At 38.0% G+C, this 21,089-nt stretch overlaps 1 protein-coding gene across 11 annotated transcripts in view; it reads right to left on the bottom strand.

Moving 5' to 3' along the window:
* The window catches only part of PLEKHA5 (pleckstrin homology domain containing A5), a 242,703-nt gene that overhangs the window by 83,722 nt on the left and 137,892 nt on the right, over window positions 1-21,089 (bottom strand). For 5 of the 11 annotated variants that reach the window (XM_054442322.2, XM_054442324.2, XM_063672476.1 and 2 more), the window contains exons 10-12: window positions 16,332-16,799; window positions 7,685-8,150; window positions 3,977-4,060 (exon numbers count right to left, since the gene is read on the bottom strand). In XM_054442322.2, the coding sequence (XP_054298297.1) occupies window positions 3,977-4,060; window positions 7,685-8,150; window positions 16,332-16,799 (1,018 nt within the window). Of the gene's footprint in view, window positions 1-749; window positions 870-3,976; window positions 4,061-7,684; window positions 8,151-16,331; window positions 16,800-21,089 lie in introns of all 11 variants that reach the window. The other 6 variants (XM_063672477.1, XM_063672480.1, XM_063672479.1 and 3 more) reach the window with 3 other exon arrangements.

Here is a 21,089-nt window from a genome sequence, read left to right as displayed (position 1 = left end):
ACTACAACCTATTATATCACAGTACACGACAACTTTCACGCACATGCTCCCCTGTAAATGGTACTGCTGACATATTAAATTATAGAATTAGATTTTGTTTTGTAAGAAATTAAGTAGACATGCATATGAACAATGAATTAAGCAGAAAAATTCCTTAAAATAGCTTTAGCAAACTGTTAGAACTTTTACACGTCAATTATTTCCTCTAATATAGTACTACTTCTTTCAATAAGATCTTTCTTATATAACCAGAGCTATAAACCCTTTGAGAAACGGTTATGTGTTCATTCTTTTCATTAGAAATAAAAGACATTTTAAAATTAATTTTTAACATTTAAAAGGCAGTATTATTAAAGCTATAATGAATTTTTAATTTATTGTTTTATTGGAAATTATAGGACTTCTCAATATTTGTTTTACCAGATATGGAAATCACAGTATTCAGTGAATAACAACATGAAGTTAATGCATACGTGAAGTATTGTACACATTGCCTTCCTCAAAACCAAAAGCCAGTGGGTGAGCGGGTGGGTAGAAGGCTAAGAAGAAATGCACCCTACCTGTATTTTCTTTCAGTAATGTATAAATAAGTTGAATTCTCAAAGGGTTAATAGGAGATTCTAATGTTGTCACTATAATGATGGTATGGGCTCATGCTCAACACTAATGACGCTGATCATATTGACTAATGAGTAGTTCAAAATAAGAGATGATGGCAGACGACACAGACAAATCTCTCCATAGCTGACCTTTGGGCTGTGGGCCTCAAGCTTTAGCTGCATGAGCTGTGCTAACGTATGCTCCCGGATACTACTCAGTTCGGCTTGCTGCCGTCTCAGCTTTATTAGCAGCAGCGTAAGCTCCTCTGGCTGAAGGAGTACAATTTAAGAATCCAAACAGTGGAAAACAGATTAATTGTTGTCTTAAGTGACAGATATTAAACCAAGATTTCTTGGCAAGTTTCCTCTTATGGTTGACATCAAACATAGTGCCTAGGCACTATGATGATAGGTCCTACATAAATGCATAGATATCTAGAGAAATAGAAGGAACAGTGTTACTTTAAAAGATACAGCAAAACAACAGTAAATTAAGGCATTTTCTCAGAACTCATGAGAATATTTAAATGTTAAGTACAAAAAAGCACAATGCCAAAAAAACATTACAAAGGTCTGTATATAAGCGCTACTAAAAAATTATTAAAAGATATTTTACTAAGATATCTAAAAAAATTATATCTTTTCCCAGCAATAGTACAAATACCTGCATGTCCAACTTTCTAACAGAACGTACATAAAATAATTAAAATAAATGTAGGCCGGGCACAGTGGCTCACGCCTGTAATCCCAGCACTTTGGGAGGCCGAGGGAGGCGGATCACAAGGTCAGGAGTTCGAGACCAGCCTGAGCCCCACCTCTACTAAAGACAAAAAAAAAAATTAGCCAGGCGTGGTGGCACACAACTGTAATCCCAGCTACCTCTGAGGCTGAGGCAGGAGAATCGCTTGAATCCAGGAGGCGGAGTTTGCAGTGAGCCGAGATCACGCCATTGCATTCCAGCCTGGGCAACAGGGCGAGACTCCATCTCAAAATAAATAAATAAAATAAAAGTAAAACTTGGATATCTTCACATTATTAAACTTGGGATCTGGGTTCTATTAATTACTTCCCAGTTATATTCTGAAATGTCACTGTTAGTGCTTTCATTATAGCATTTTTTATGACCAAAAGATCAGTTTTATTTTTTTAAGAAAAAGAGAGTTTCCATGGGCACATAAACCCTCCTTCTTCACTCTGGGAAAAGAAGAGAACCTTTTTTTGGTTCCTGATTGGTGACTGTGATCCAAAGGAAAACAAATTTTCAACGGTGGATGAAATTCCTTAATGGGCCAATTTAATATACTTTTCTTAGAAATACAGTAAAGTATGCTCATTGGCAGTCTTACAGCCCATAAAATATTACTCGGTATTTCTCTGATCTTTGTTATGATTAACAACTGAAAGCAGGCCAAAGGCTCTCCTCACTTGAGTGCTGCAATGTACTCTTAAAAATTCCAGGCTAAAAAGTATTCCCGAGATTGGTTTGTTTTGCCTACACGACAGCATTGCACTAGCTCTCTTCTGTTCTGTTTATTTGCTATTGCTCTTTATTTTCCTACAATTCTTTTCAAAAACAGAAATCATTTTTAACCATTATCCAAAATCATATTAAAAATTATTGCCCTCAGACAGAAAAAGTGTTAGCAGAAGTAAACTACAGTTACTATTGGATTCCTTAGATAAAACTGGGTATCCACAGGTGAGACAACAGTTTTTTACCGTATATTAAATGGTCAAAGAATGTTTGGTGTGTAAGATTTAAATAAACCATGTAAGAGAAAAAGAACAGTTGCTTTTGTTCTGATGCCAGTCCTATCTTGTGACCTCATGACGCTAGGATAGTCCTTGTTTTATGATCATCATCTCCAACACTTGAGGTCTTGCCAGGGAGAAGGTAAGGTGGGGAAAGGGATTTAGATATTCTAAGAACCCAGAGTGATACCGCAAGAAATACTGAAACTCTGGTTTATTATTTATGGAGCTAAACAGATTAAGACATTTTCAAAAGGATGAAAGATACCAATAACTTTATTTAGATTTTGAGGCCAAATAAAGAGGCACATTTGACCAAAGAAAGTAGGAGGTGGTAAATAAATTTTGTGCTAAATATCCACTAGAGGGAGCAAGGCAGAAGAGAAACATTTGTGGTATGCTATTTAGCATTTACTCTATGATTAATGACTATTTGTCAGGCCAACAATCTAATGTTTTAAGATTCCCACATTTAAAAGTTCTTAGTCTTAATCAAATAATCTTTGGCAAATAAACTGCAGGAAGTTTAAAGCAAGGAAATATTTCATTTTATCTAAACGTGTAAAAGATAAAATAAAACAATGTTTTTACAAAACACGTAAGATGAATTTGATTACTGCAGGAAGAGAATTTTAAACAATGAACAACTATACACACAGGTGCTAAAATCACATCTTTACAGAATCTGAGTTATCTACTGACAATAAAGCCAGTGCCCCTGATAAAAGAATACCATTAAAATAAACTGAAGTGAGGAAAAGTCATCTTTTCTCTTTAACTAGAAGAAGTGTCCTCCTAATATAACTCCTTTCCAATGAACATAACACTGACAATGAAATGATAATGGTAAATACTTGCTCTGATCAAACGCTTGTTACAGACTTTCTTTTTCTGCTGATATGTAAATCAGTTTCTTTTATTAACAGCTCTAAAGAAGTTAATCTAAAAATTCACATGAAAAACTTAATATGCTGGTAGTTTGACCACAAATAACTGCTTGCTGGATTTGTTCACTAATGAATTACTGCAACTTCTGTTTTAAGGATAAGGGAATGAAAGTAAAGAAACCCACCTAGTTTATACAATAAAGTTTCTTTTTTTTTGAGACAGAGTCTCGCTCTGTTGCCCAGGCTGGAGTGCAATGGCAGGATATCGGCTCACTGCAAACTCCGCCTTCTGGGTTCAAGTGATTCTCCTGCTTCAGCCTCCCAAGTAGCTGGGATTACAGGCGAGCACCACCATGCCCAGCTAATTTTGTAGTTTTAGTAGAGATGGGGTTTCAACATGTTGGCCAGGCTGGTCTTGAACTCCTGACCTCAAGCGATCCGCCTGCCTTGGCCTCCCAAAGTGCTGGGATTACAGGCATAAGCCACCGCACCTGGCCGTAAAGTTTCAAAATATAATCTTTTATTTGGCCAGTCAGACACTTAGGAAAAGGTATCCACTAAAACACTGAAATGGCTACATAAGTCCAAATTCTTCTGATGAGCGTCTCTTGCACAAAAGCAGTAATTTTTTCTTTGGGAGAACCTCTGAAAATTCAAACTTAAAAACTATGTTAGATATGTACCTTCCTGTGCAGCACATAAATAAAACATGGTATGGTAAATAAAGATATTACTCACCGTTTTCCCTTGGAGGCTCTGGGGACTAACAGACTGTAAAGTCAGGCCAGCTGGCACTGACCTTCTGTCAGGCACATAGACATGCTAGGAAAGTAAAGGCACAATGTAATTCTGTGGTAAAGTTTTTTTTTTCTTATCAATGTCAGCAAGGAGAAATCTTAAATTCCTATTATGAAATACCATTTAAAATTGCTATTAGTGCTTATGAAAGATGATAGAGACTAAAATTTCTTGACATAAAATACTGATGTGGGGCTGGGTGCGGTGGCTCACGCCTATAATCCCAACACTTTGAAAGGCCAGGGTGGACAGATCACTTGAGGTCAGGAGTTCGAGACCAGCCTAGCCAACATGGTGAAAACCTGTCCTGTCTCTACTAAAAATACAAAAAATTAGCCAGGCGTGGTGGCGTGGGCCTGTAATCCTAGCTACTTGGAAGACTGACGTGGGACAATTGCTTGAACCCGGGAGGCAGAGGATGCAGTGAGCCGAGACAGCACCACCACACTCCAGCCTGGGCAACAGAGCGAGGCTCCATCTAAAAAAAATAATGATGTGGATGAGCAGAGTAATTCTCTTTTTTTTTTTTTTTTTTTTTTTTTTGGGGCAGAGTCTCTTCTGTTGCCAAGCCTGGAGTGTATGGCGAGATCTCAGCTCACTGCAACCTCCACCTCCTGGGTTCAAGAGATTCTCCTACCACAGCCTCTCAAGTACCTGGGATTACAGGCGCATGCCACCATGCCTGACTAATTTTTGTACTTTTAGTAGAGACGGGGTTTTTTCACCATGTTGGTCAGGCTGGTCTCGAACTCCTGGCCTCAAGCAATCCACCTACCTTGGCCTCTCAAAGTGCTAGGATTACAGGTGTGAGCCACTTGCCCAGCCTGAACAGAATAATTCTAAAATCTGGTTTAGAGGTTCTCAAAAACTCTTTGACCTCAGGATCCCTTTATATTTTTAAAAAGAAAATTTAGCGGCAAGAGTGGCATTGTTTTACAGTTTTGCAAATCTTTAATGTCTGGCTGGATTCTTGTATCTGTTTCTGTATTTAATCTGTTGTGATAATCTCTTAGTGGAAGTATGTGAAGAAAATCTACCCTCAATATATATAGTTGGAAAAAAGGAAGAGAATTTTAATAGTTTTTCTTGATAATTATAGATGTTCATCTTTGACACTGCACTATAGCTCAAAAAAGTGATATTTTTTTAAAGGTTAGTTACAAAGTGATATCTGAAACCTTATCAATGAACTTTGATACTCTGTTACATTAATATCCACTGGTCTATTTGTACTTTAAATGAATCTTGTGATATCAAACACTGGTCATCTGGAAAATATTGGTTCAGTGAGTTATGCAATGTTCTGAATGTTGACATATGTCAGTATACAATATAAAAACATCACAACTATTAATATCACCACCAATCTTTAGACACTGGAAAGCTGTCAAGTTCAGGGTGGCAGATACACGATTTCCAAAATTCTATTTTTTGCTTGAAAACTCAAACGTTGTCATCAGTGACAAATACTGTCAGTTGTTTTCCTTGAAGTGACAGGATAGCATTCACTTTGAGAAAGTGTGTCTATCAAATACCACGTTTGAATATTGATAGTTGTCTTTTGTTCAAGTAAAAATGTGTTTCACAATAAAAGGAACTAATTCAGCTTGCAACTCCGTCATGTGTTTTACTGTGAGACAACCGTTAGCACTTTGTTATGCCATAGAAATGCTTTATGCATTTACCATTTCATCACAACAGTAAAACAATATGTAACAAAATGTTAAGGTTCAATAAAATTATTTTCTACTGTTTCATGAATGAGATTTATAAGTGAACCTGATACTTTATTTTTTACTTCAAGTGTGTGGCAGTGAAGGCTACAATGACCACTAGCATAGTCTGGAGCCACTGCCTTGATTTATGCTGAGGTGCCAGAAATTTTACTCACCATCGCTTCTGCACTACTAGAGCAAATAGGAACACAATGAATAATGCCTTATTATGATTATAAAAATAGTTTTGACTCCCTGAAAGGGTCACGGGGAGGGAACCCCCCACAGGGGTCCATGCACTACACTTTAAGAACCACTGATCTAGATCAAGGAAGAGGATAGGATAGTTTGAAAGAAAAATTTGGCAATTTTGGAGAAGTCTTTTAGGAGGAGCAGTGGTAGACAGTTGGGAATTGGATAGAGAATATAGATTCATCTCATATTTGCTGTCGAAACAGATGATATATTCTGGCCAAGAACATGAAAAATACTATTAACCATGAGAGCATGTAATTTAGAGCCAATTGTTACACCATACACATTAAGTTGTCTTAGATCAGATTTTTGTTGTATATTGCTACTATTTTTATCAATCATGATTTAGTCTTTGGACAAAGTGAGGAAACACTGAACTTTGTTATGATGGAGTTCAAAGTGAGCTTTTTTTGTGAGGCAAATTAAAACTTTCTTTAAAGGAAAATTCCTGATTAATTTATTAATTTTAACAAATGCTTATTTATGGAAATATCAAGCAAATGCTTAGGTAACAATGCAGCTGAAGGGTTCAGCCTGTCACAAGGATAAGAAAAGAGCATTTTAAAACAGTATAAAGCAATAACTTATTATTACTATTTTTTGAGTCAGAGTCCTGCTCTGTCTCCCAGGCTGGAGTGCAGTGGTGCAATCACAGCTTACTACAGCCTCAACCTCCCAGGTTCAAGTGATCCTACGGCCTTGGCTCCCCAAAGTGTTGGGAATACAGGTGTGAGCCACTATGTCTGGTCAACAAAGCACTTTGAATTCACTTCAAATAATCTATACTAAGCAATGCTTAAACCAACTTAATATACGAAGTAAAACATGATCTCCATTTTTTAAATGTATACATACCATTAAGCTCTAATATTAAATCGAGTGTTGAAAGAGTTATCTCAATATGCCATATATTCATTGGTTAGAAGATAAAGTTAACACTTTTATCCTCATGAACAACAGGATGAGCTTGATACAAAATTTCAGGTATGCCAGAAGACAGTAGGTGTAGAATTTCCAAGTGTGTAAAAAGCCAATAAAAATGAATGTGGTCTAGGCCAGGCACAGTGGCTCACACCTGCAATCTCAGCACTTTGGGAGGCTGAGGCCAGTGGGTCACTTGAGATCAGGAGTTCAAGACCAGCCTGGGCATCATGGTGAAACCACATCTCTACTAAAAATACAAAAATTAGCCAGGTGTGGTGGCGCATGTCTGTAATCCCAGCTACTCGGGAGGCTGAGGCAGGAGAATCGTTTGAGCCTGGGAGGCAGAGGTTGCAGTGAGCTGAGATTATGCCTCTGCATTCCAGCCAGGGCAACAGAGAGAGACTCCATCTCAAAACAAAACAACAACAACAAAAACAAAACAACAAAAAAATGCATGTGGTGTTAACCTACATGGAGAACTGATGAGATATGGTATCAAGCACAGAATACAGAATGCATCTGCTCAAAAGAACTGCTCCTGTGTTCCTGAGAGATGAAGTGTTCCAATTAGGTGTTTTTCATACATGAGATCTTAACGTTGTAAAATATTTTTATTTATTTTTTAAAACAAAAAAGAGCTGCCTTGCTTACTTTCTCCCCATTCTTTTGTCTCTCACACTTAAAATAGTATACTAGAAGGAAAACACAGCATTTATAAGGTAGTGAGTTAACAAAAAATCAGCAGCTATTTTACCTTAGGGTGATGGGCCCTGTGTCTGCGGTCTATTGTCACATCTCCTCTCTGAATTGGTGAAGACACTTCTGATCTGTAAGTTCGTTGAGGGGAGTATCCCTGATAAGCAGCTATTGACCCGTGGGAAGGTGATGTGGGAATAGAGTGCATTGTCTGGTCAGAAATATTTACCATGGTTTTGGGACTACTCAAAGTACTGTGTCGAGGGAGGGTGCTCTGTTTGTTATAAAACTGACGCTGCTGCCATTCGTAGAGCTGCCACATTGTGTCATCTCTCATGGACCTCCGTTTCTCCTCCGCTCCGGGTCCTAATGTCTTGTCATGAGTAGAAGGGGTTACACTGCAGATACTTTCAGGCCTTGTCTTGCTGTTTCTTGGGAGTGTTCTATAACCTTCAGGGTAGCGGGCCATAATCTGGGCTCTGTGACTTGGCATATTTCTTGGTAATGTTTGGTAAGAAATTACTCTAAAATAAAAAAAAATTAAAATGTAAACATGAAGGAGAGTTATTTTCCAAATTCTAAATTAGAGTACATTTCTTTTGTTCAGTAAGTAAAATATACACTAGAATGTATCTTTTTTTTTTTGGAGACAAGAGTCTCGCTCTGTTGCCCAGGCTGGAGTACAATGGCATGATCTCGGCTCACTGCAACCTCTGCCTCCCGGGCTCAAGTGATTCTCCTGCCTCAGCCTCCCGAGTAGCTGGGATTACAGGCGTCCACCACCATGCCCGGCTGATCTTGAATTCCTGACCTCAGGTAATCCACCCACCTTGGCCTCCCAAAATGCTGGGATTTACAGGCATGAGTCACCGTGCCCGGCTTAGAATGTATTTTTTTAAAGATCAAAATATTATACAAGGTATAAACTATTAACAGATTTTAATCTTTTTATGAAATTCAATTTAACACACTTAATACAAGATAAACAGCATCTATATCAATTACACAAAAGACTATTAGTTCCACACAATGTATAGTTTGATTTAAAGATGCAAGAGTATTATACTTCATTTGAGAAATAAGAATGTTTAAAATCTAATCTCAATTCTGTCACTATATTTTATTTGTTTTTATATAAATAAACTCTCATTTTTATACATCTCATCAGAGGACTAAGATTTCTATGTATGGATGAAATATGAAGTGAGTTATACCCATAGAGCATAAAGACAGGAAATAAATTACTGCAAGTATATGTTGACTATTCTGTTGTATGTTTTCTTTCAGGAAGTATGGTTATTTATGGGAGTAAATACATCAGTATATTTGGTTTGAAGGAATAACTTCCTTTCATAGCTTTTCCTAACTTGAAATATAAAAGTGACTTGGAGCTGACGCTCAGAGTTCTATTAAAGATAAAATACTTAAATATCACAATATTTCAGATATAAAACTGCAATCTCATCAATTTTGCAATGTTTCCAGCACAGTAATTAATATTCCACTTCATAGACGGTAGAATATTTTTCAGGAGGCTTTTTAAAGCAATCTAACATTATGCATGCAAAGTATAATTCTTTTAAAATGCTAATTTTGGGAATTGGATATGTAATTGCATATTACTAAGCACAGAATACTACCATTTCCAAAAATGAAAGAATACAATTTCAGTTTACTATTTTTAAAAAAACCACTTTGGGTGGCTCACACCTGTAATCCCAGCACTTTGGGAGGCCGAGGCGGGCAGATCAAGAGGTCAGGAGATGGAGACCATCCTGGCTAACATGGTGAAACCCTGTCTCTTCTAAAAATACAAAAAAATTAGCCGAGCGTGGTGGCGGGCGCCTGTAGTCCCAGCTACTCAGGAGGCTGAGGCAGGAGAATGGCGTGAACCCAGGAGGCCGAGCTTGCAGCAAGCCGAGATCGCGCCAGTGCACTCCAGCCTGGGTGACAGAGCGAGACTCCATCTCAAAAAAAAAAAAAAAAACAACAAAAAAAAACCACACACAAAAAAACCACTTTAATAAATATACTCTTTTGAGTTTATAAAACTATCACAGTGCCAACTTCATACTAGGTGAAATTCATGACATAAAAAAGATTTTTAAAAGTTAGGGGAGAAGTGAGCCAGAAAAAAAAGAATCAATTAAAAACTACGTAAAGTTAGCATTTGTGTTTCCCTATTATCTCTTTTTTTTTTTTTTTGGAGACAGTGTTTTGCTCTGTTGCCCAGGCTGAAGTGCATTGGCGCAATCTCAGCTCACTGCAACCTCTGCCTCCCAAGTTCAAGTGATTCTCCTGCCTCAGCCCCCTGAGTAGCTGGGACTATAGGAACCAGCCACCATGCCTAGCTAATTTTTTGTACTTTTGTAGAGACAGGGTTTTGCCATGTTGCCCAGGGTGATCTCCAACTCCTGAGCTCAGGCAATCTGCCTGCCTCAGCCTCCCAAAGTGCCAGGATTACAGGAGTGAGCGCCTGGCCTCCATTTCCTTTAGATACAGAGGTGTAGGTATAATTCAAATTCTAAACACAAACATACATATTTTTTTTTGAGATGGGTTCTCACTCTGTCACCCAGGCTGGAGTGCAGTGGAGTACACTGCAGTCTGGTCCTCCTGGGCTCAAGTGATCTTCCTGCCTCAGCCTCCTAAGTAGCTAGGACTACAGGTGTATGCCACCATGCGTGGCTAGTTTTTTATTTTTCCCAAACGTAACTTTTTAACCACCACCAGCACAAGAAACATCTAGATTAGAAAAAGTAAGATTAGGCTGGGCGTGGTGGCTTGCGCCTGTAATCCCAGTACTTTGGGAGGCTGAGGCAGGCAGATCGCTTGACGCCAGGAGTTCAAGACCAGCTTGGCCAACATGGTGAAACCCTGTCTCTACTAAAAATACAAAAATCAGCCAGGTGTGGTGATGCACGCCTGTAGTTCCAGCTACTCGAGAGGCTGAGGCAGGAGAATCGCTTAAACCTGGGAGGTGGAGGTTGCAGTGAGCTGAGATCGTGCCAATGCACTTCAGCCTGGGCAACAGAGCAAAACACTGTCTCCAAAAAAATTATTATGTGGAAGGGTTGGGACTCCACAAACTCAGGTTTCCTCATCTCTTCTTTCAATGTTTAGTTAACAACTTTTTCCTTATATTACATGGGCTCCTACTGGTTGTGAAAATGTCAGAGATACTGGTAATTACATGGACCAGAAGGGATTAAATATTTGATGGGAAAATTATTTGACCATACTCTTAATAATCTGGGAATCCTTCCCTGATAATCTGGATATAAGAGCTCTCTTTTGACCCAAAGACCTGTCAGTAACAATGCACAAATACTGATATATTATAGTTACAAAAAGATTTCAGGCTGGGTGCAGTGGCTCACCCCTGCAATCCCAGCACTTTGGGAGGCCAAGGCAGGTGGATCACTTGAGGTCAGGAGTTCAACATAGCAAAATCCCGTCTCTACAAAAACTAGAAAATATTAGTTGGGCGTGGTAGCATGCTCCTGCACTCCCAGCTACTCGGGAGGTTGAGGCAGGAGAATTGCTTGAACCTGGGAGGCAGAGGTTGCAGTGAGCTGAGACTGTGCCACTGTACTCCAGACTGGCCAACAGAGGGAGGGCCCTGTCTCCAAAAAAAAAAAAAAAAAAAAAAAAAAAGATTTCATTGTGATGAGGTGTGATGAATTGAGTGCATTCTGGACTATGAGTCACCCAATTAATAAACTGCCTGCATAATTTGTGTCTATTGGGGTAGTAAAATTATGTTACCTTTATAATAAGAGAAAATCTCATGTTAAATATACCTTCTCTTTGTGGGTTAAAGCATCCAGACGGGATATAGTGGGAAAACAGTAAAACAGGAAAAGTGGTTGATCAAAAATCAAGAGAGCCAAGTTTTGATTCTTGCTTTCCTATTAAGTATTTAGACCTTAAATGAGTTACATATTCTGGGACTTTCAGAATATTGGGGGCAGGGTAGGGGAGTAGGGGAGAAAAGACCAAGATATTATATATATATATATTTTTTTTTTTGAGATGGAGTCTCACTCTGTTGTCCAGGCTGGAGTGCAGTGGCATGATCTCCACTCACTGGACCTGTCTCCCAGGTTCAAACGATTCTCCTGCCTCAGCCTCCCAAGTAGCTGTGATTACAGGTGCCTGCTGCCACGCCCAGCTAATTTTTGTATTTTTAGTAGAGACGGGGTTTCACCATGTTGGCCAGGCTGGTCTTGAATTCTGGACCTCAGGTGATCTACCCACCTTGGCCTCCCAAAGTGCTAGGATTACAGGTGTGAGCCACCACACCTGGTCCAAGAGATCATACTTGGGGTTACAGAAAGAGCTTGTGGGCTAAATAGAACTAAAATGCAGGTCTCCTACCTTCTAAAGCAGCACTCTTTTAACTATGCCAGTGATCCCTAAACTTTTTGATTTTTTAAAAAAATCCCTCTATTTTTAAATTTTGCCAAGATATGAGTATTATTTTTAAAAAGCCATACTTATCTATCACAATGACCTAGTTAAAAATAAAAAGGTATTAAAAATTAGGAAGGATATAATCTTATCACACCAGAGAGCCCTTTATATGCTATTAAAATCTAGCCAATGGCCAACTGAAACTGGGATCCTCTTTTCTCATCTAGAAGATGACTTCATCATAAACTTATTCTAGAGCTCTAAAAATCTATGCCTTTTTTTGTATTTTAAATATTTCTAATTCTTTCAACCATTTCTCCTCAACTAAATTTCCTTCATCATGGTGGTTGTTCTTCAGGATTTCAATGTCTCTACTCAAAAAGAAGTTGTTCAAAATTGAACAAAATGTCTCCAGACAAGAACCGCTGCATTCAGGCCAACCATCCAATGCCTTCGGGGTGGAGAGAGGGAGAAAGGTACCCAATTGCTCTTATATAACCAGTATAAAGAGTTCAATTCCTTGAGGCTTTCCCTCCACGGGTATTTTCTATTTTGTTTCTGCTTGGTCTTCCTCCCCATCTTCACCGTCTCCTATCATACGAAAGCCAGAAACTGGAAAACATCTAGAGCTGGCAATCCCATGACTATTTGCAAATATGTCAGCTAGGGAAAGCTGACTCCATCAAAGAGACTGCCCTAGTACTAAAGCAATTTACCCTGACACACCTTGGTTTATTTGGTCATTCATAAATTCAAGAAATACTACAGGAGGCTTAACATGCAAAAAGCTAGAGATTAAGCACTGAGCTATATCATAGAAAAATGTAAGGAAGGGGACATACACTATCAATCTAAAACACACCCAAAATTGCTTAAAAACTAATATCTAAATTATAGTTCAAAAATATAATTACACTAAAACACTTTTGTCAAGCGCTCTGAAGTATTCATAATGTTTGGCTTGGACCCTGTTATAGAGATGTATATTGAACCTGAACTGTCAACTATCATATGATCATTAATAGCAGGATATATATATTTTTAGTCAGCTTCACTAATTAATGACATTAAAAGGCACTTCTGTCATCTTTGGAACCACATTTGGGGAATTTTAATTAAAAATTAAATTATCAAGCAAATTTATTTTTATCCCATATATTTATAGCACTTTGAGACCTGTTTTTCAAAACTACAATTCCCTTTAGTGACTTTTTTCCCCCAAAGAAATTCAAATTAAGCAAAGTGTGATTTACTTTTAACTGAAAGCTTAAGAAATGAACACTCTAAGCTCCTACATCAGATTTAGTGCCCCATTGACCAGCAGCTGCCTGTCAAGCACCATAAAAGCCCTTTCCCTGTGATTCTGCCATGCAGAACAATGGCTTAAGGACCATGCATCTTAACAGTGCCTGCCACTCAGAATGAAACTTTAAAGCTTTGTTCACAGACGCAGGGACCTACTATTTGACTAAATATTAAACCTTTTTCTTCCTATCAGAACTTTAATAATAAAAGACTTTCATAAAGCTTTTTAAAAAATGATTTATATATTGAATTACAATTGTTTCATTCCACCAATAAAAAATCATTTCATTATAAAACACTGCAACTATTTTTATGATGAAGTTTATATCATAATGTAGATGATATTTTCTTATGATCCAAAGTGGACTCAAGCCATTTCAAAAGAACATCTAAATAACAGTATTTATAAAAACTGGCATAACAGTTAACCCAAAAATGTAGGAGGAACCCAGAGAAAATCTTAGCTCAAAATAACCTAAAACCAGCCTTCAGAAGCTGTTGGTCTATGTCCAAAAGAAAGAAGTCACTGAAAGCCTTCCTGATATTAATTATACTCATAAAGGAACCTAAAACTAGTATTTATACTTAACAATTTTTAAAAATCCTCTAATTTCCAGATATCTGTTGACTCTCTCTATACACTTTTAAACTTAAGGAAGTATGATTTTTGGGGAAAAGTGATTCTTCTTTGAAGTAAGATTTAACTTGGTGAGCAGAGACTCAGCAATCTTCTGATTTGGATTTTTATCATTTTCCTGAAAGTGATTACTTTCCCAAGCACTTCCAAACATCGTTTCATTTTTTTCCCCCACAGATCTGCTTCCTGCTTCTTTTCTGTCTAATCAAATTGTATTATTTTCCTGCTAGTAATATATGAGCTTATTCATGTCTGTCATTCCATCCAACATTAAGTAATCTAACTTTTATTCATCTGTGCCTTAATTAATTCTTTTATTTATGATTTTGGTCAATCTGGTAAGTGAAAAATAATGCCTAATTGTTTCTTTAATGTGCAATTCCCTGATTACTGGTAAATCTGAGCATTTGCCAGTTTCCTTTTTAAAGAACATTGACAAATAAGATTATATATATTTATGGTGAACAACATGATGTTTTGAAATATGTATATTGTGGAATGGCTAAACCAAGCTAATTAACATATGCATTACCTCACATAACCCATGCAACCACTATCTTCTCTTTTCCCAAATCTTTTCTTTGCAGTAAAAGGCACCAAATCACCCTAGTTGCCCAGGCCAAAAAGGCAGGGTGTCATTCTTGATTTCCTTCAAGAAACTTCCAGATTGGAGTGCAGTGGTGCGATCCTGGCTCACTGCAACCTCTGCCTTCCAGGTTCAAGAGATTCTCCTGCCTCAGCCTCCCCAGTAGCTGAGATTACAGGTGAGCGCTAAAATGTCTGGCTAATCTTTGTATTTTTAGTAGACATGGGGTTTCACCATCTTGGCCAGGCTGGTCTCGAACTCCTGGCCTCAACTGATCTGCCCGCCTTGGCCTCTCGAAGTGCTGGGATTACAGACGCAAGCCACCTTGCCCGGCACCAGACTTAATCTTGAGCAAGACGAGTTTGCAATCAAGCACATCAAAGCAATTAACTAGACTTGTCAATTATATCCTGAATACATCCTCTTCCTCTTCTCACTTCAATCACTTAAGTAACTTTTGAACTTTCTCCAATTTATTATCCAGATTTCTGAGACACCAATCTGAATATCTCTCTCCTAGCTTATGTCTCTAGCCTTGTTCTTCACTCATTGTTTCCCCAGTTACAACCAAGTCATACTGGATTTCTTTTGATTCTTCTGTTCTCTACCAAGCCTGGAGCTTTGCATATCTAAGCCATAATATGCATGTTATTCTTCGTATCACTGCCTGTGTTCTGCTTCCTCTACAAAGGTTTTCCTGGACTCTGAATCCTTAAGATTGTGCTGTCGTCCCGCAATGTGTTCCTACAGCACCCTGGTCTGCCTTCATTGTATTTGTCACACTAAATTGCATCTACTTATTCAACTGTCTCCTCTACTAGAGAATTATCTTTGTGAGTATCTGGACTGTATCTTTTCATTATTTTACTTTGCGGTCCCACAATTAGCATATAGTAGTTGCACAGTAAATATACTAAGAAAAAGTGCATGCAAAAATGAATAAATGCTCATATAAATACATTTACTTTTTATTTTTTTAGAGTTGGGTTCTCACTGTGCTGCCAGGCTGGAGTGCACTGGCGGTCATAGCTCACTGCAGCTCCCAACTCCTGGGCTCAAGCAATCCTCCCACTTCAACTTCCCCCAAGTAGTTGGTACTACAGGCATGCACCACTATGCTTGGCTAATTTTTAAACATTTTTTTACAGAGATGGGGTCTTGCTAGGTTGCCCAGGCTGGTCCCAAACTCCTGGATCAAATGATTCTCCTGCTTTGGCCTCCCAAAGTGCTGGGATTACAAGCACGAAAAACTGTGCCTGGCCTCGAATTTAATAGTTATGTGCATTCTGATTTAAAGAAAGCCCAATAATACGACTGGGAATTAGAGAGCAGTAGGCCTTTGCTGCCTCCATATTACTTGTCTCAGGAGATCCTTGCATTGTACCAACCTGCAGAAACTGGTAATGGAGGACAGTCAGAGAAGAGGTGATAATGGCAGGGGACAAGACAGGGGTGGGTTGAGAGGACAGGGCTTGCTCCCTCCCTCTCCCAAATAAACTCGATCTCTACCTGTAACCCAAGCCTTTCCTTGAGCTTGGCCAGGTAGGATGACTCCTTGCCACAAGCAAAGTTGGGTGACAGAACATAAGAGACAGAGAATAAATACTTATATCTGATCATCATAAACCAAAGATGTAGTAATGAAGCTATAACAGCTAAAACACAATTTAAACCAGTATTTTAATCAGTAGCTCAGAAACCAATCTCCACCAACACAGCATCAAAAAAACCTGGGTTCATAATGACAAGATAGACACTTACCCCCTGGTTTCTTCTTCATGACCCCTTCCCTTCTGGATTTTAATCCACTGTTCCAACTGCTGCATTGAATTTGTTCTCTGTATGACTCGATCAGCCTCTGTGTATAAGGGCCCTGTATTGGGGCGATTTCCACCTCTAAGATCTGCCAGGCTAACATTGACTATTTTGTTCTCTGAACTACTCAAGTTGATTGGTCTGTAGTGTGCAGTCTGAGCAGGGCATGCTGACCCACTCTCATATTCAGATGGCAGAGAATTCAGCTTTACACTATTAATTTTTGTTAAGGGTCTATCTTGACCATCCTTCTGAAATCCGTATTTTTCAGCTTCTAATGCCTTTTTTTCTTCAATTTTGCTCATTTCCTTGTTTTTTTGATTGTTTTGGATCTCTGGTTTAATTAGCACTCTATGGTTGGGAATGTTATTGGTTTCTTTAGTTGGTGCATTTTCAGATGTAATCTTGTCCACTCTGAAATCAGAGAAGAAAATCATAGTAAATCACATGAAATAATGCACATGTTACTTCTGGGATTCAATCTAGGAAAAATTATACTTTACGGGGGGGGGGGGGCAAGGGGACTGGAAAGGGTCACAAGTCTACACAAATACCCAATGCTGTGATATTAACATTCAAGCACAACACCAGAATGTATAAACAGAAAGGGGGAAAAAGAAAACATAAAGAACTAGAGGGTAAAAAGTGATGTGTGCTCCCACCATTAGGAATCTGAAAATAAAGCAAATTAAGATTGCCTTATGACAGTTAAACCACAAAATCTACACTTCAAGGACCACAGTAGATAGTCCCTTGAAAGGAGCAACATGGCTCCCAGCCAAGGTTAGCTCCTTGTTGACTCATGAGACAAACATGAGTCTGGTTGTGGAAATGGCTGCAACAGGAAATCATAGTCTGATGCTATCAAAGATCTGAACCATATGATTAACTCCTGTTGTTTGTATTCAAGAGGAACTCAGTATGATTTTAGAGCTCTTGGAGTCTGACTGCACATGTCCGGCTTACAACTCTGTTCTTACTAGCTGTGTCTTCAGGCAAAGTACAGAACACTTAAAGTGCCTATGCTTCCTCTTTGGTAAATGGGTATGATCGTGCCACCAAGATCAGAGCGTTCTTGTGAGAATCAGATGAGTTAATGAGTGGCTGGCACAGACCTTATTACCATTATAATTCCATCACATCAAGCAATCTTGGGTTAGAATCTGGCATCCCATGTCCACCTGGCCACTGAAAGAATGAGCTAGTTAACAGCATGTGTCTAGGTCACTTGACAGTTGTACTGCTCACTATTCTAGCTGCCATATCTAGTTCTTTCCCTGAGCCTAATCACTTCCAGACTCTGAAAAGATCAAGCTGAGTGTCTGAACCTGCACGAAACTGCCAAGATCATGCCACTCTAGGAGGCCTCTCAGGAGCCAGCCAACCCTCCATATTCCAATAAATAAAAATGCTTCTATCAGAAACTAGGTGTGGTAATGCTGCCAATGTTTATGATGTGTGGAAAAGATGTAGATCTATATACATATATCTGTGATCAACTATGGATGAAGATATCTAGAAGGTTTGGAATATGGTCACCAAGGAAAACAATTAAAAAAAAAAAAGGTGACTGTTTTTCTTGGAGTAAAGTTATGAACCATCCATATATTTAGGTTAGATATAAACCATAGCTTCTAGATTGGAGGCAATATTAGACATTGGGAAAATTTACTAAGATAGACTATGTGCTTCTTTCTCTTGAAAAACAGAAGTTGGCCAGGTGTGGCCGCTCATGCTTGTAATCCCAGAACTTTGGGAGGCCAAGGTGGGTGGATCACCTGAGATCAGGTGTTTGAGACCAGCCAGGCGAAAATGGTGAGACCCCTTCTCTACAAAAAATAAAAAAAAAAATTAGCTGGGCTTGGTGGTGGGCATCTATAATCCCACCTACTCAGGAGGCTGAGGCAGGAGAATTGCTTGAACCTGGGAGGAGAGGTTGGAGTGAGCTGAGATCGTGCCACTGCACTCCAGCCTGGGCGACATAGCGAGACTCCCATCTCAAAACAAGAACAACAACAAAGAAGGCAGAGAACATTTACACTAAAAGCACATGTATCCCTTGCTATTTGGGAGGGTAAGAATTTTAACATTAAACATAAAATAACTGAAAAGATTTTAAAAACATATTTACTGTAGTCTATGTAAAGCTATTATTATTACTGTCATCATGATTATTATCATTATTATTTGAGATAAGGTCTCTTGCTCTATAACCCAGGGGGGAGTGCAGTGACGTGATCTTGGCTCACTGCAACCTCAACTTTCTGGGCTCAAGTGATCCTTCCCTCTCAGCCTCCCGAGCAGCTGGGACTATAGGTACATGCCACCACACCTAGCCAATTTTTAAATTTTTTTAGAGATGGGGTCTCACTGGTCACCTAGGTTGGTCTTGAACTCCCGGGCTCAAGCAATCCGCCCACCTTGGCCTCCTAAATTGTTGGGGTTACAAGCGTGAGCCACCGTGCTCAGCTTACAGCTATTATTTTAAATTAAAACTGTGGTCAATTTTTTTTTCTTTTTCCCCAAGATTTATCATTGAAAAAGTAGTCAAAAAGACACACATGATGACTTTTCTCTAAATGGAACAAAGCTGACTCAGAAAAGTATGCTAAGGTACCATAAATAATATAAAACTTGTGATCTAATTTTAAAAAGTGACATTTAAGTTATTGCAGAAAATACACTGAGATATATAAAATGATAATGGGCTTAGAGATGAAAATTATTCAGAGAATCCATATTATACTTAGATTTTTTTTTTCTTTTGGCCATCAATGATCTGCACACTAGGAGACTATGACATTATAGTGAACAGGTGAAAAGTTAGGGAAAATGAACTCTCAAGTTAAAAACTGGATGTTGTATTAGAGTGATACGCTCTGATACATATTTTAAATATTTGAGCCATACAGCAAAATGAGTGCATTAGCTTAAAACCAAGCAAACAAAATCTTTCTATACTTATTTTCACTTTGAATGACTAAATCTAATAGGGTGGGATAAAAATGCCAACAACTAGGAGTAGAAGAAAACACATAATTTCTACAGGATAACAGACGCTAAGCTGGGCACACAGGTGGTATTAATAAATCTTATCTGAGTAGATTACACTAACAAAGATGGCTGAAAATTGTATAAGCACATAACTAGTGAACTATCAGGTTGCCAAAAGCCAAGCCAAATAATTGTCATCTTTATCATCCCAAATTATGAGTAATTATTAGTTTTTAGAGTGGTAAATTTAATAAAATAAAGTAGAAATATGCTGAAATTCTGAGAAAAGTATAATATACAATATTGAAATTATTTGGACATAAACATTTTAATTATTATACAGATTTCTGTATTCTAAACAATTCCCTAAAAATTTTGCTTTGAAGTTGAAAGTATTAAAGTTTTCTTTTTATTCTGATTTTTTTTTGACAGGGTCTCACTCTGTTGTCTAGGCTGGAGTGCAGTGGCACAGTCACAGCTCACAGCAGCCTCAACCTCCTGATTCAAGTGATCCTCATGCTTCAGCCTCCTGAGTAGCAGGGACTACAAGAGTGTGGTACTACGCCCAGCTAATTTTTGTATTTTTGGTGCAGATGGTGTTTCATCATGTTGCCCAGGCTGATCTCAAAATTCTGGGCTCAAGTGATCCCTCAACCTCCCAAAATGCTAGAATTACAGGCGTGAGCCACCATGCTTAGCCTGAAGATTTTAAATGAATTCTCTTCACCTACACGTTTTCTCTTGTTATCAGTGCTAACCACCTCATCTTTATTCTACTCAGGTAATTTTTACACATGCAATTCCAAAAATAGATTTTCCTTCTATCTGCTCTCATCCTGGAATATGCATGTGGCAAAAACGGTTTTTCTTAAAAATAGATGTCATAGAGCTATATCCTAGACCCTCTTTTCTTTTCAGTTTTTCCCCAGCTCTAATTACTAGTGATTGAGTAACTTGATTTAGACCTGATATTTACAAAAATAGCACAAAAACACAGCATCAACCTAAGTCTTTTAGCCAAAAAGCCAAGACTTTATTAAAATGCACACTAGAATAAGAAAAACAAAGGACTAGATGTATACTGTAACAATCCCTAATTTCCTGAGAAGAGGGAAAAAAGGCTAAACTTGCACATTAGCATCTTTCTTACATAAGATACGTGCTCAGCTGTCACTGACTGGAAGAAATTAACTTGCATCATTATTTTTTCTTCAAATTACAGGAATATATATATTTTTAAAAAGCACATTATACTACTTGTATTTATGTAGTCTGAGAATCAGATTTCCTCTAACTAGCTATACTGAAAAATATTAAAATGATTCGTATCTTCAAGCAGGGAAAAACACATAGGTCAATTTTAACAGCACTTATCTATATTATCAAGGAATGTGAGTAGTAGAGTTTCAATATAAAAAAGGTACAATTCACCAAGAAGTGGATTTATTTGGAAACAATCTAAATGCTTGACGAACTATTTTCTGGAGATATTCATTACAAAAACAATAAAAATTAATCAGAAATGTTGAAAAAATGAAACTTTCAAAGTTTCTTACTGTAATTCATTACACTTTAGAAACATCAACACACTATTATAGAAAAACACAAATTAACTTCATAAAAATAAACTCTCTTCTAAGATTTAGAATCTTAAATTCACTATCTGAAAGGATAAAAATCTGTGTAGCTTTAAGGTAACAATTAAAAACG

Source organism: Pongo pygmaeus, chromosome 10 (genome assembly GCF_028885625.2).
Source record: "Pongo pygmaeus isolate AG05252 chromosome 10, NHGRI_mPonPyg2-v2.0_pri, whole genome shotgun sequence".
NCBI classification, from domain to species: Eukaryota; Metazoa; Chordata; class Mammalia; order Primates; family Hominidae; genus Pongo; species Pongo pygmaeus.
This window is presented reverse-complemented; position numbering and strand designations above follow the sequence as displayed.